Raw genomic sequence first — 15,714 nt, forward strand, 5'->3', positions numbered from 1 at the left:
TCTATACAAAATCTTAGCTCTGTGAATAAGAAAATGTATTTGTCTTTTTGAGAATGGCTTTATTGTCTTAATATAACTACTTACAGTTACATAAAATGTCCTACAAAGGACATAATTTCAATGTACTTTATGGCTAAAAAGAAGTCGATTACACACATATAGTAATATATCCAACCCTCTGGTGGAAATGTCAAAAATCTTTTCTGCTCCACACCTCAAGCCCCTTCTCCCTTTATTCACAGGCTAAACGAGAGAAACTAGAATGGCTGTGCAAAGGGACCAGAGGTCATGATTCCTAAGAAACAATTCCCTATGCACTCAAAAGAGGAAGGTAGCCTTTCTATGGGATATGTTGCTTGAGGTTTTTGATATGCTGATCTATGACTTTAAGGATTTTACAATCAAAGAGTATTAATTGTAATAGGAGAGAACAGAATGCAAAGAAAACTTAAAATAACAAGTAAACACTGGTGTAGGAAACCACATTGGATAAGTTGATCTTGAATGGGACAACGAAGGAGAAAGGAGAACACAGAAGAAGGTAAGGGCTGAATGAGGGCATGCGGCATGCAGAGCAGAGATGGAGCTAAGAGGCAGGAGAAGAAAAGAAGGTGTTCTGCTAGTAATGGTATCAGCAGCTGAACTCCCACTTTATCATAAGAACAAATTCCTAGGCCTTGCCCTGTGCACTAATAATTACAGTGTATCTCTTTTCTTGTCTATTCAGCATCCTCCACTGCACACAACTACATGCCAGCCTTTCTCTAGCAGACCCTCTTGTTTAACTGCTCAACTTTTGGTGTTCAGCTTTGAAAATTTTTTTAAGAATTTCAAGAAGGAAAGCAAAATTCTCTCTGAGAAAACCATCAACTTGATTGAATCCCATCTGGAGGATAAGAACCTTCAGGGAGCATTGTCTGTGATTAGTCATGCTCTGAGCAACATTGACAAAGCCCTACTAAACATTGCTGTGACTGGAGAAACAGGGACAGGGAAATCCAGCTTTATCAATGCCTTGAGGGGAGTGAAGGATGAAGAAGAAGGTGCAGCCCCAACTGGGGTGGTAGAGACAACCATGAAGAGAACTCCATACCCACACCCAAAGCTTCCCAATGTGACAACATGGGACTTGCCTGGCATTGGGTCTACTACCTACCCACCACAAAACTATCTGACAGAAATGAAGTTTGGTGAGTACGACTTCTTCATTATCATCTCAGCTACACGCTTCAAAGAAATTGATGCACATCTGGCCAAAACTATTGAAAAGATGAACACAAAGTTCTACTTTCTCCGAACCAAGATAGATCAAGATGTCAGTAATGAACAAAGGAGTAAACCTAAGTCTTTCAATAGAGACAGTGTGCTAAAGAAAATAAGAGATGACTGCTCAGGTCATCTCCAGAAGGCTCTCTCTAGTCAGCCTCCAGTGTTCCTAGTCTCTAACTTTGATGTGTCTGACTTTGACTTCCCAAAGCTGGAGACCACCCTACTGAACGAGCTCCCAGCCCACAAGCGCCACCTCTTCATGATGTCCTTGCACAGTGTTACTGAGACTGCCATTGCCCGGAAGAGGGATTTCCTCAGACAGAAGATCTGGCTGGAGGCCCTGAAGGCTGGAGTATGGGCCACCATTCCACTTGGGGGCTTCATCAGAGATGAAATACAAAAGTTGGAGGAAACCTTGACTCTCTACAGGTCTTACTTTGGGCTGGATGAAGCCTCACTAGAAAATATTGCCAAGGATTTCAATGTGTCTGTGAATGAAATTAAGGCACAGCTTAGGTCTCTCCAGTTGTTAACAAAGAACAAAGACATGTCCTTCAAAGAAAAACTGCTGAAATATATTGAATATATTTCCTGTGTTACTGGGGGACCACTTGCCTCAGGCCTTTACTTTAGAAAGACTTACTACTGGCAAAGTCTCTTCATTGATACTGTGGCAAGTGATGCCATGTCTCTCCTGAATAAGGAAGAGTTTTTGTCAGAGAAACCAGGATCGTGCCTGTCTGACCTCTCTGAATACTGGGAAACAGGAATGGAGCTGTGAGGTACTTACCTTTGGACTGGCTTCAGGCACGGACTTAAATTCTACTTTTAAGCAGCAAACATTTTCTGGGAAAGACCAGAGGATTCATTTCTTTCAAAGACTGTGGCGAGTGGAAAGAGAGTTATCCACAGTATAACCACTGTCTTCCATTAAAGTACCATTATGGCCATCTTGTGTCCCTGGACCCTATGAGACCTGTCAGAGCAGATCAGCTCTCAGACTGCAGAGGGTGAGCAAGCAGACTGAAGAAGTGACACAGCTTCTGGAACAGAACCCGTTTAGGGCTCCAGACATCTGGGCACCTTCCCTGCCAGAGGAGAGGGGGCTGCCTGGGAGGGCTCTGACCGCCAGAGCTGGTGAGGGAGCCATCTTGTGTCCTGGGTCCCTCTGAGATCAGTCTGCCCAGGTCAGCTCGAAGACGGCAGAGGGTGAGTGAGCAAACTGCAGAAGCAACACAAATTCTGGGACAGACCCTAGTTTTGGGCTCCAGACATCCGGGCATCTTCCCTGCCAGAGGAGAGGTGACCACCTGGGAGGTCTCTGACCACCAGAGCAGGTGAGGGAGCCATCTTGTGTCCTGGGTCCCTCAGAGAACAGTCTGTGCAGGTGAGCGCACAGAGTGCAGAGGCAATACATCTTCTGGGACAGGCTCTGCTTTGGGCCTTCATCTTCAGCCAGGTGGCAGGTCTGAACGCCAGATATCTGTGCACCTTCCCTGCAAGAGGAGAGCTTCCCTGTAGAGAGTACTCTGACCATTGAGACTCAGGAGCAAGCTGGACTCCCAGGACTGCTGACAGATGCTAACAAATCACAGGAGGAACAGGCTCCAGACAGAGACAACTATAACAACTAACACCAGAGATTACCAGATGGTGAAAGGCAAATGTAAGAATTTTACCAACAGAAACCAAGACAGCTCACCATCATCAGAACTCAGCACTCCCACCTCAGCCAGTCCTGGATACCCCAACACACCCGAAGAGCAACATTCAGGTTCAAAATAATATCTCATGATGCTGGTAGAGGACCTTAAGAAGGGCATTAATAACTCACTTAAAGAAATACAGGACAACACTGCTAAACAGGTAGAAGTCCTTAAAGAGAAAACACAAAAATCCCTTAAAGTATTACAGGAAAACACAACCAAACAGGTGTTGGAATTAAACAAAACCATTCAAGACATGAAAAGGGAAGTAAAAATAATAAAGAAAACCCAAAGTGAGACAAGTCTGGAGATAGAAACCCTAGGAAAGAAATCTGGAACCATAGATTCGAGCATCAGCAACAGAATACAAAAGATGGAAGAGAGAATCTCAGGTGCAGAAGATTCCATAGAGAACATGGGCACAAGAATCAAAGAAAATGCAAAATGCAAAAAGATCCTAATTCAAAACATCCAGGAAATCCAGGACACAATGAGAAGACCAAACCTAGGGATAATAGGATTAGATGAGAATAAAAATTTTTCAACTTAAAGGGCCAGCAAATATCTTCAACAAAGTTATAGAAGAAAACTTCCCAAACCTAAAGAAAGAGATGCCCATGAACAAACAAGAAACCTACAGAACTGCAAATAGACTGGACCAGAAAAGAAATTCCTCCTGACACATAATCGGAACAACAAATGCACTAAATAAAGATAGAATATTAAAAGCAGTAAGGGAAAAAGGTCAAGGAACATATAAAGATAAGCCTATTGTAATTACACCAGACTTCTCACCAGAGACTATGAAAGCCAGAGAGCCTGGACAGATGTTATACAGACCCTAAGAGAACACAAATGCCAGCCCAGGCTACTATACTCAGCAAAACTCTCAATTAACATAGATGGAGAAACCAAAGTATTCTATAACAAAGCCAAATTCACACAATATCTTTCCATGGATCCAGCCCTTCAAAGGATAGTAACAGGAAAACACCAATGCAAGGACAGAAACTACACCCTAGAAAAAGCAAGAAAGTAATCCTTCAACAAACCTAAAAGAAGACAGCTGCAAGAACAGAATCCGAACTTTAACAACAAAAATAACAGGAAGCAACAATTACTTTTCTTTAATTTCTCATAACATCAATGGATTCATTTCCCCAGTAAAAGGACATAGACTAATAGACTGGCTACATGAATAGGACTCAACATTTTGCTGCTTACAGGAAACCCACCTCAGGGAAAAAGACAGATACTACCTCAGAGTGAAGGCTGGAAAACAATTTTCCAAGCAAATGGTCTGAAGAAACAAGCTGGAGTAGCCATGCTAATATTGAATTAAATTGATTTCCAACCCAAAGTTATCAAAAAAGACAAGGAGGGGCACTTCATACTCACCAAAGGTAAAATCTACCAAGATGAACTCCCAATTCTGAATATCTATGCTCCAAATACAAGGGCAGCCATATTCATTAAAGAAACTTTAGTAAAGCTCAAAGCTCACATTGCATCTCACATAATAATAGTGGGAGACTTCAACACCCCACTCTCACCAATGGAAAGATCCTGGAAACAGGAACTAAACAGAGACACGTGTACACTAACCGAAGTTATGAAATAAATGGATTTAATAGATATCTACAGAACATTTTATCCTAAAACAAAAGGATATACCTTCTTCTCAGCACCACATGGTACCTCCTCCAAAACTGACCATATAATCAGTCACAAAACAGGCCTTAGCAGATTAAAAAAAATTGAAATTATCCCATGCATCCTATCAGATCACCACAGACTAAGGCTGATCTTCAATAACAGCATAAATAATAGAAAGCCAACATTCACGTGGAGACTGAACAACACTCTATACAATGATACCTTGGTCAAGGAAGAAATAAAGAAAGAAATTAAAGACTTTTTAGAGTTTAATGAAAATGAAGCCACAACATACTCAAACTTGTGGGACACAATGAAGGCAGTCCTAAGAGGAAAACTTATAGCCCTGAATGCCTACAAAAAGAAACTAGAGAGAGAGCATACAATAGCAGCCTGACAGCACACCTAGAAGCTCTAGAACTAAAGGAAACAAATTTACCCAAGAGGAGTAGATGGCAGGAAATAGTCAAACTCAGGAAAGAAATCAACCAAGTGAAAACAAAAAGAAGTATTCAAAGAATCAACCAAACCAGGAGCTGGTTGTTTAAGAAAATCAACAAGATAGATAAACCCTTAGCCAGACTCACTAGAGGGCACAGGGACAGTATTCTAAGTAACAAAATCAGAAATGAAAAAGGAGACATAACAACAGAACCTGAGGAAATCCAAAACATCACCAGATCCTACTACAAAAGGCTATACTCAACAATACTAGAAAACCTGGATGAAAAGGACAACTTCCTAGACAGATACCAGGTACCACAGTTAAATCAGGATCAGATTAATGATCTAAACAGTCCCATTTCCCCTAAAGAAAGAGAAGCAGTCATCAATAGTGTCCCAACCAAAAAAAAAAAAAAAAAAAAACAGGACCAGATGGGTTTAGTGCATAGTTCTATCAGACCTTCAAAGAAGACCTAATTCCAACTCTCCTCAAAATATTCCACAGAGTAGAAACAGAAGGTCCTCTACCCAATTCATTCTATGAAGCCACAATTACTCTGATACCTAAACCACATGAAGATCCAACAAAGAAAGAGAACTTCAGACCAATTTCGATGCAAAAATGCTCAATAAAATCCTTGCAAACCGAATCCAATAACACATCAAAAAGATCATCCATCATGAACAAGTAGGCTTCATCCCAGGGATGTAAGGATGGTTTAATATATGGAAATCCATCAACATAATTCACTATATAAACAAACTCAAAGATAAAAACCACATGATCATTTCGTTAGATTAGGAGAAAGCATTTGACAAAATCCAACACACATTCATGATAAAAGTCTTGGAAAGATCAGGAATTCAAGGCCCATACCTAAACATAATGAAAGCAATCTACAGCAAACAAGTAGCCAACATCAAACTAAATGGAGAGAAGCTCGAAGCAATCCCACTAAAATCAGGGACTAGACAAGGCTGCCCCCTTTCTCCCTACCTATTCAATATAGTACTAGAAGTCCTAGCCAGAGCAATTCGACAACAAAAGGAGATCAAGGGGATACAAATTGGAAAGGAAGAACTCAAAATATCACTATTTGCAGATGATATGATAGTACATATAAGTGACCCTAAAAATTCCATCAGAGAACTCCTAAACCTGATAAACAGCTTCAGTGAAGTAGCTGGATATAAAATTAACTCAAACAAGTAAATGGCCATTCTCTACCTAAAGGATAAACTGGCTGAGAAAGAATTTAGGGAAACAACACCCTTCACAATAGTCACAAATAATATAAAATACCTTGGTGTGACTCTAACTAAGGAGGTGAAAGATCTGTATGATAAGAACTTCAAGCCTCTGAAGAAAGAAATTGAAGAAGATGTCAGAACATGGAAAGATTTCCCATGCCCATGGACTGGCAGGATTAAAATAGTAAAAATGGCTATCCTGCTGAAAGCAATCTACAGATTCAATACAATCCCCATCAAAATTCCAACTCAATTCTTCACTGAGTTAGAAAGGGCAATTTGCAAATTCATCTGGAATAATAAAATAATCTAGGATAGCAAAAACTAGTCTCAACAATAAAAGAACCTCTGGGAGATCACAATGCCTGTCCTCAAGCTGTACTACATAGCAATAGTGATAAAAACTTCACGGTAATGGTACAGCGACAGACAGGTAGAACAATGGAATGGAATTGAAGACCTAGAAATGAATCCACACACCTATGGTCACTTGACCTTTGACAAGGGAGCTAAAACCATCCAGTGGAAAAAAGACAGCATTTTCAACAAATGGAGCTGGCAATCTGGCGGTTAACATGTAGAAGAATGCGAATTGATCCATTCTTATCTCCTTGTACAAAGCTAAAGTCTAAGTGGATCAAAGAACTCCACATAAAACCAGAGACACTTAAATTTATAGAGGAGAAAGAGGGGGAAATCCTCAAAGATATGGGCAGTGGAGAAAAATTCCTAAACAGAATAGCAATGGCTTGTGCTGTAAGATCAAGAATCGACAAATGGGACCTCATGAAATTGCAAAGCTTCTGTAAGGCAAAAGACACTGTAAATGAGACAAAAAGGCCACCAACAGATTGGGAAAGGATCTTTACCAATCCTAAATATGATAGGGGACTAATATCTAATATATACAAAGAACTCAAGAAGCAGGACTCCAGAAATTCAAGACCCCGTTAAAAATGGGGTACAGAGCTAAACAAAGATTTCTCACCTGAGGAATACTGAATGGCTGAGAAGCACCTGAAAAATGTTCAACAACATTTCAGGGAAATGCAAATCAAAACAACCCTGAGATTCCACCTCACTCCAGTCAGAATGGCTAAGATCAAAAATTCAGGTGACAGCAGATGCTGGCAAGGATGTGGTGAAAGAGGAACACTCCTCCATTGCTGGTGGAATGCAAGTTTGTAAAAACACTCTGGAAATCAGTCTGGCAGTTCCTCAGAAAACTGGATAGAAAACTACCAGAAGATCCAGCAATCCCTCTCCTGGTCATATATCCAGAATATGTTCCAACTGGTAATAAGGACACATTCTCCACTATGTTCATAGCAGCCTTATTTATAATAGCCAGAAGCTGGAAAGAACCCAGATGTCCCTCAACAGAGGAATGGATGCAGAAAATGTGGTACATTTACACAATGGAGTACTACTCAGCTATTAAAAACAATGAATTTATGAAATTCTTGGGCAAATGGATGTATCTGGAGGATATCATCCTGAGTGAGGTAACCTAATCACAAAAGAAGTTACTTGATATGCACTCAGTGATAAGTGGATATTAGCCCAGAAACAGAATATCCAAGATACAATTTGCAAAACACAAGAAAATCAAGAAGTAGGGAGTCCAAAGTGTGGATCCTTCATTCCTCCTTAGAATAGGGAACAAAATACCCATGGAAGGAGTTACAGAGACAAAGTTTGGAGCTAAGACGAAAGGATGGACCATCCAGAGATTACTCCACCCAGGGATCCACCCAGACACTATTGCATATGCCACCGAGACTTTGCTGAAAGGACCCTGATATAGCTGTCTCTTTTGAGGCTATGCCAGTGCCTGCCTAACACAGAAGTGGATGCTCACAGTCATCTATAGGATGAAACTCAGGGCCTCCAATGGAGGAGCTAGGGAAAGTACCCAAGGAGCTGAAGGGGTCTGCAACCCTATAGGTGGAACAACAATATGAACTAACCAGTACCCCCAGAGCTCGTGTCTCTAGTTGCATATGTAGCAGAAGATGGCCTAGTCGGCCATCATTGGGAAGAGAGGCCCCTTGGTATTGCAATCTTTATATGCCCCTGTACAGGGGAATGCCAGGGCCAAAAAGTGGTAGTGTGTGGGAAGGGGAGCAGGGCAGGGGGAGGGTATAGGGAACTTTCGGGATAGCATTTGTAATGTAAATAAAGAAAATGTCTAATATAAAAAGGCAAAAAATAAAAATGACAAAATATATACAATATAAATAAATAAATAAAGTACCATTATGAGAATATGTTTGTATACATTTGACTTGCAATATTTTGTCTAATTAAACTGAGATCTTTTATCCCAAGAAGATTCCCCAAGCAGTGCCACACTCTCCTAAGAAGAAGAAGTTAGCAAACTATGTAAGCACTTGTGTTTTTCTGTATCTGCATCAGTTTGAGAATAATGACACTAGGTTGTTTATTCATGCATTAATGCTTTTACCCTAGCTAATCTTGTTCTCCAACTAGCTTATATAAATTAACCTGTTTTTCCGATTCTGTCTGAAATGTGGCTGGTTGCCTCTTCTCACACAACTTCCTCCACAACTTGCTGTGAATCACTTCAGCCTCACTCTTTCCCAGAGTTCCTTTTTCTCTGCCAGTTGTCTCACCCATTTTTTTTCCTGCTTTTCTATATGCTCTTCAGCTCTTTGTGGACAGATGATGCTTTGACACCATGAAAAATAGCTAATTGACACAATCCTGTCTTGAATTTCTTTGGGGGGGTTGGGAAGTACAAGGGACAGATTCCCAGCACACATCTCCACATAGGGTGGTATGGCCTTAGACATGGTAGGCACACAGCAGATGGGATGATGACCATTGTCCATGCTCCCTCCAAGAAGAGCTGAGGAATGCATGGATAAGTAAACACACCTGGAGATCTGTGCAGACACAGACATTGTATTCCACAACCTTCACCAGTCAACGGGATGAGTTTGGAATTTGGGCTGTAGGCAACACAGGCTCTAAATTGTCATTTCTTGTGGTATGGTAAAGGCTCAACAGCATCTTAAAATCATGCCTCCTGCTCGATACCAAGTGCTTAACATAAGAGCCTATAATCTCTCCCTCAACTTACTTCTCCTTCCTCATCCTCTTTCCTTTCTTCCTATTCCTCTTGCTTTTCTTCTTCCTCTTCATTCTTCTCCCTTCTTCTGTCCTTACTTCTCCCCCTGCTTCTGTCTTTCATTTATCCTCCCAGTTGTGAGACTTAGCAAACACAGTATCTACAGGGCAGTCTTGCAGCCTGGAAATCTTTGGAAGAGTTGGTATTACGGCTTCTGTCCAAACAGCAAGAATTCTCTCTTCTCTCTTTCCTAAGGAATGACAAGGGTTTTGCTAAGTTTTTGTTTGTTTGTTTGTCTTTGGTTTTAGTTTTTGTTTGCTTGGCTTTTTTTTTTCTCTAAGGACTTCAATTGATTAAAAGGGGGCATTTAGAGGAGAAGAGGTCATCTGACATATTCAAAGTCTTCTGCTGTAGAGTCTCTTGTGCAAAGCATGGAAGCATCACCTGTCAGTAAAATGCTGTTGGCCAATGAACAAAAGGCAGGAAGTAATAAATGAGAGTTTCAGTAGAAAAGAATGGAATTCTGGGAGACAGAGAGAGAGTGGGAGGTTTTTGTCAGAACACTGAGGAATGCAAATGCATGAACCTGGAGATAGGTAACTAGCCACATGGCAGGACTTAGAACAGAATAAGTGGAAAAACTAAGTTGTGAGCTAGTTGAGGAGCAATCCCAAACTTTTGACCTAGGCATTGATTTATATACAGTAAGTCTCACTTGTTATTTCTGAAAATAGAGGCCAGATGGGAAAGCTTACATTTTCATTTGTCCCACTGAATGTCTGGCAAGAACTTCCTTGAATAGCCACTTCCCACCCACCCACTGTGGTTCAACAATTCCAGGCAGGGGCAGGTAACAAAGGAAGAACTCCAGAGAGGTTGTTTGGAAGTAGCTCTTACAAGAAGCCCTGGCTGTGCAGAAAAACCAGCTCTTCAACTGTAGCCTCAGTGCATAAAGCTGGACTCAGTTTCTGAGCCATGCAAGAGCCTTGCTATCCCTGAAAGAGGGAGCAAGGGAGGCCTGTGAGCTAACCCAGAGGGTGGAGCTGCACTCTCAGAACAAAAGCCTACCTGAGGGGGCTCATGTTAGCCAGACAACTTGTGGCTTGATAACCCAGCTCCTGTGAACCAACACCTTCCCTGAGTTAGGGAATGGTCTATATCCAGTGAGGTAGGTCCCAGTTACAGGTAGTAGACAGAATCACCTCTTCCCTGAGAGTAAAAAGTCTCTGAGGCCAGGCTAGTGCAGGAGCAGAATTTCTGATAAGGTAAAAACCTGTTTCAAGTTTTCCTTAACAAGTGGAGCAGAGGCTGTCTAGGCCTCTATTCCCTGCCATTGGATCCCTGTCCGTGCTCCCCCCCAAATCTGGACTGCCTAGTTGGGCTTCAGAGGAGAGAATGTGCCTAATCCTGCTGGCACTAGATGTTTCAGGGTGGGTGGGACCCAAAGGGGACTCCACTTCTCTTAGGAGAAGGGGAGGGAGCATTGAGAGGAGGAATTTGTAAGGGTGAGATGGGGAAGAGAGGAGGAAGGGGCTGTGATATGGGTGTAAAGAGAATAAAAATAAATACATAAAAATGTTTGAAGTTAATATTAGGACAAAAGAAGGGAAAATACTGAATATAAAACATCATAGATACATATAAATAGTCTGAGTTTGATAAAATTAAGTCCTTTAAGAGAGAATTAAATAAATTAAAAGGAATAAGCCTCATACAGATTGAAAAATAATTTAGAGAAAGTTAAATACAGAAAAAGATATTAACTTTAGAAAATGTTAAGAGCAACATTAAAATCAATTCCCCAGAGGAAACAATTTAGAGAAAATTAAATATAAAAATTAAGTTTAGAAATCATTCAGAAAAAAAAAGTATAAATACACATAGAAGAAAAGGTTTCCCAAAAAAGGAAAAACATTCATGAGAAATGAAAGAGAAAATACAAGGTGGAGTCTAAAGACAAAGGAAAGAAAAAGAAAAAATTGATAGAATTTTTTTTTAAAAAGAGATAAGTAAAATAAGTTGAAGTCGCCAGAGAACGGAGAGAAAGAGAAAATTTCTCTGAGTGAAGGTAAAGAAATAAAATTGTGGTAGAATCTCAAAAAAAAAAAAAAAGAACAAGAAAGAAAAGTAAAATAGGACCTTCAGAAAAACAAGAGAGAATTTTTTTTAAAGTGTAGTCTTTGAAAAAGGGGGTAAATTAGACAGATTAAAAAAAAATGCCATGTAAAAAATGGAAAACCTACAGAACAGAACATTTGGTCATCTATAGTTTTGCTATGACTGTTAACATAAAAATACTTATATGTTCAATAATGATTAAAATTTTATAAATCCTCCTTAAGGAAGATCAAAATAAAACAAACCTAGATATTTAAAGAAGGACTTAAAGATTATAGGTCATAGAACAGAGGTTGGGGGTTCTAAAAATCAAAATAAAGAACATTCTAACGAATTCAATCTGGAACGTCCTAAAATAACACAAAAGTAGTACCAGAATGGAAAAAAACAGGAAGGTGGTTAAAGAATAGAATGACAACCAACCAATAGGAATATAATATTCTGAATTGAGCATCCTGATTCTATATGATTATACTACCTCAGGATAATTTCAAACAATGGCATATGGGTTCCAATTTGTAGAATTTGAAAAACTAAAATATGGATATATGTTGATACATTCTATTGATACACAACCAGATTTTCAATGGGAGGATCCGTTCCGGTCGGGGCCAACCCTGCCATCTTTTTTCTGAGCCCAGTGGAGGCTGCTAAGTGCTCCAGAGTGCTCTCCACGCTGAAGGACCTCGGGATCACCTCGGCATCACTGGTGAGTGGAACTCAACATCAGCTCCAAAGAATTGCGGAGGGTCTTGTGCAGCAGGAACAGGAACAAAGGAACCCCACCCGACCAGAGGCTGCGATCCATTCAGGTCAGGGCCAGCCCCGCCATCTTCTGCATGAAACCAGACGAGGGTGTCTAGGACACCAGAGGACTCACCATGCAACAGGACCCCTAGCACTCCCAGGACCTCCTGACCACCTGGGAGCACGTGGGCGATAGAAGCAACAGAGCTTTTTGGTCAGGGTCCCAAGGGCCTTCATCCTCAGCCAGGAGTCAGAGCTGAGACCCAGACCCCTGGGCACATTCCTTGCCAGAGGAGAGTCGGCCTACAGGGAGGGATCTGACCCAAGAACTCAGGAGGTGGATCAGAGCTCCAGACTGCTGGACACCTGCCCTGCAAGAAGAGAACTTGCCTGCAGAGCGTGCTCTGACCACTGGAACTCAGGTGAAAGTTAGACTCACAGAAGTGCTGACAGAGGCTAACAGAATCACAGGAGGAACAAGCTCCAACCAGAGACAGCTTGAACATTAACACCAGAGATTTCCAGATGGCGAAAGGCAAACATAAGAATCTTACTGACAGAAACCAAGAACACTGGGCATCATCAGAACCCAGTACACCCACCACAACGAGTCCTGGATACCCCAACACACCGGAAAAGCAAGACGAGGATTTAAAATCATATCTCATGATGGTGGGAGAAGATCTTAAGAAGGGCATTAATAACTCACTTAAAGAAATACAGGACAACACTGCTAAACAGCCCTTAAAGATGAAGCACAAAAAAAAAAAAAAAAAAAAAAAAAAAAACCCTCAAGGAATTACAGGAGAATACTGCTAAACAAATAGAAGCCCTTAAAGAGGAAACACAAAAATCGCTCAAAGAATTATAGGAGAACACTGCTCTACAAGCAAACACTGCTAAACAGGTAGAAGAAACACAAAAATTCCTTAAAGAATTACAGGAAAACACAAACAAACAAGTGATGGAATTGAACAAAGCCATTCAAGATCTAAAAATGAAAGTAGAAACAATGAAGAAAACACAAAGGGAGACAACTCTAGAGATAGAAACCCTAGGAAAGAAATCAGGAACCATAGATGTGAGCATCAGCAACAGATTTTCAATGGACTTCTGAAAAGGATGATTCTGAGATCATAGCTTTATCAGAGATGATGGCATTCTTGGAGATTCCTCTACAGATTCAGGCTGAAAATGCTTCAGCAAATGTATCCATTAGATTACAACAATGTTTCATACATCATGACATAGAACATGTTACAAGCATACCTTGCAATCCTACATGACAAACAAATATGAAGAGATCTAACAAAACTTTAAAGAAAATAATAATAGAACAAAAGGGAAATATAAGATCAACCAAGATAGATTGAATAATACTTTATTGACTTTAAAGTTTTTAAATGTCAACGAGACAGATAACACAGCTATGATGTTACACTGGGTTTTAGAAGGGACTTGTAGGCTTAGATTTTACAAAACCTATTTTAATAATGGTTCCTAAACGCTTCACTGTTCCTTATAGCCCACTGAACAAAGGTAGGGGAGGAAGGTGGCTAATAGGACAAGGGGATTGTGGACCTGTTTAGAAGTAGTTCTCTGAGGCGATTCCAATCTCCATTGTCAGCAGCTGAGTCCACAAGCAAAACACCAACATGAATCAGCAGTGGCAACCTAGTCCATGAATCAGTAGTAGAGGCTCGATCCAGAAGAAACCACCAGGCTCCCAAACCTATATTGTGTCCTGAAAATGAATGTCTGCATGTGAAGGGTTGTACTCTCCCATGCTCCTAAAATACACACCCCTGACTCTGTGTAGATAAAGCTCACTGCCCAACTTTAGCTCAGACTCTAATCTGCTTCTGTGTGCTCCAGTACTTTACAGAGGAAAGCTGTTGCTGACAGCTTGCAGAAAGAAGTTGTCAGCAGCTGGCATGGGCTGTGAAAGGAAGCTAGACAGTCCATGGTGGCAAACATGGCTCTGCCAGTCCTTGCTCTTCTCCTCCATTCCCTCTGCCTTGCTAAAAAACAAACAAACAAACAAACAAACAAACAAAACCCATTACATTCTATTCCTAAAGCTAGCAATGAAGGTCTATTTTGTTTATCTGACCACTTCCTCTTCCTGAGCTCAACTACCAAGGTCTAATTATCAAAGAATTGATGTCCAGCAATCAAAAGCCCCTTTTGGCTTCCCTAATTAATATGCATAATTAAAATTAAACACTTCAACCTAACACTGGGTTTCCCTGTTTGCCTTTATAAACTGCCATTTGCCTATGAGTCACATGTGCCTACTCTCTATCCAGAGGTAGACATTTGTCTCCCTCAGGGACAAATACCCTTTCCCATTCTCCCTTGTTCCCTTCCCCTCCTCACTCTGTGTAGTCCCCTGTGTCTGTCTTTTGGTTCCTGCGCTTTTACCCTATGGGACAAAGGAATCTCTTTTGTGCTGAGAACTTGGTCTTGGGTATCCTGAGGCAGCACCCTTTCATCCTGTCCCTGATGAAGTCTGTCCCTGAGGATGGGAGCCCATGGTCCTAGTTACAGGTACATTACAAGAACACATCACTGCCCACTGATACAATATGCTTCTGCCTACTCAGACGGTGGCATATTGCTAGTACCCCCACACCCTGATTATGATTTATTTAGTCCATTGACAGGTTAGAATGACTGGAAAAGCAGAACCTATGAGAAAGGGGCTGATGTCTACAGAATGCATCTCATATATCCTGGAGAGAAATCCATCACTTCCCCCTACCACACACATCCTGTCACATTCTTACTGTTGTCTTGTCTAAGCCCTGAACATAACTCCTCCTTGGTTTCATTGTCACAACACAATTCTAGGAGGTGAAGAACTGGAGTACAGCAGCTGACTTCATCATACCTGCATCCCCGATTCAGGTTTCTGTGCTAACATATCTCGAGAAGAGGAGGAGACAGAGGAGAGCAGCCAGCTTTGCCTCTGGATAGCTACCAGGGAAACTTATACTTTAGAGCCTTGATTTCATAGTGAGTTGAGACCAGGGTCACACAGGGAAACAGAGTCTGTGAAAAATCAGATCTGCTCACCTCAGAGCTGGGCCACCCCCATTTCTATGAGAGGAACACCCAGGTCCGTTCTTCAGTTACAAAGGAAATCCTGGGAGACCATCGTCCTGAAGCAAGCAATGGTACAAGGCACCATGTGTGGAGCATATATGTGTGTGGAAGTGTTCCCATGTGTGCTTGCGTGTGTGTGTTTACACAGGGTTCAGTCTGCATGCATGTGTGCTTGCATGTAACTGATGACACGATACTTGTAGCTACATAACAGCCTCTAAAGTAAACAGTGAGGTGTGAAGAGCTTGAGTTCAGCAGGTTCTAAGGCCAGTGAGATGCTGTGGTAAATGAGTAATGATCAAATCGCTGTGAGGAGAAGAG

General features: G+C 41.2%; 1 protein-coding gene across 2 annotated transcripts in view; it reads left to right on the plus strand.

Annotated features, from left to right (window-relative positions):
* The window catches only part of LOC147001548 (interferon-gamma-inducible GTPase 10-like), a 47,744-nt gene extending 39,265 nt beyond the window's left edge, over positions 1 to 8,479 (plus strand). For both annotated transcript variants that reach the window (XM_085830078.1, XM_085830079.1), the window contains one exon: positions 728 to 8,479. In XM_085830078.1, coding sequence (XP_085686204.1) covers positions 728 to 2,050 — 1,323 coding nt within the window. In that variant the 3' untranslated portion in view covers positions 2,051 to 8,479. The remainder of the gene's footprint in view (positions 1 to 727) is intronic.
* The last annotated feature ends 7,235 nt before the right edge of the window (positions 8,480 to 15,714 follow it).

The sequence above is a fragment of the Mus caroli genome, unplaced genomic scaffold, assembly GCF_978045245.1.
Source record: "Mus caroli unplaced genomic scaffold, Mus_caroli_1 scaffold_13, whole genome shotgun sequence".
In the NCBI taxonomy this organism is placed as follows: domain Eukaryota; kingdom Metazoa; phylum Chordata; class Mammalia; order Rodentia; family Muridae; genus Mus; species Mus caroli.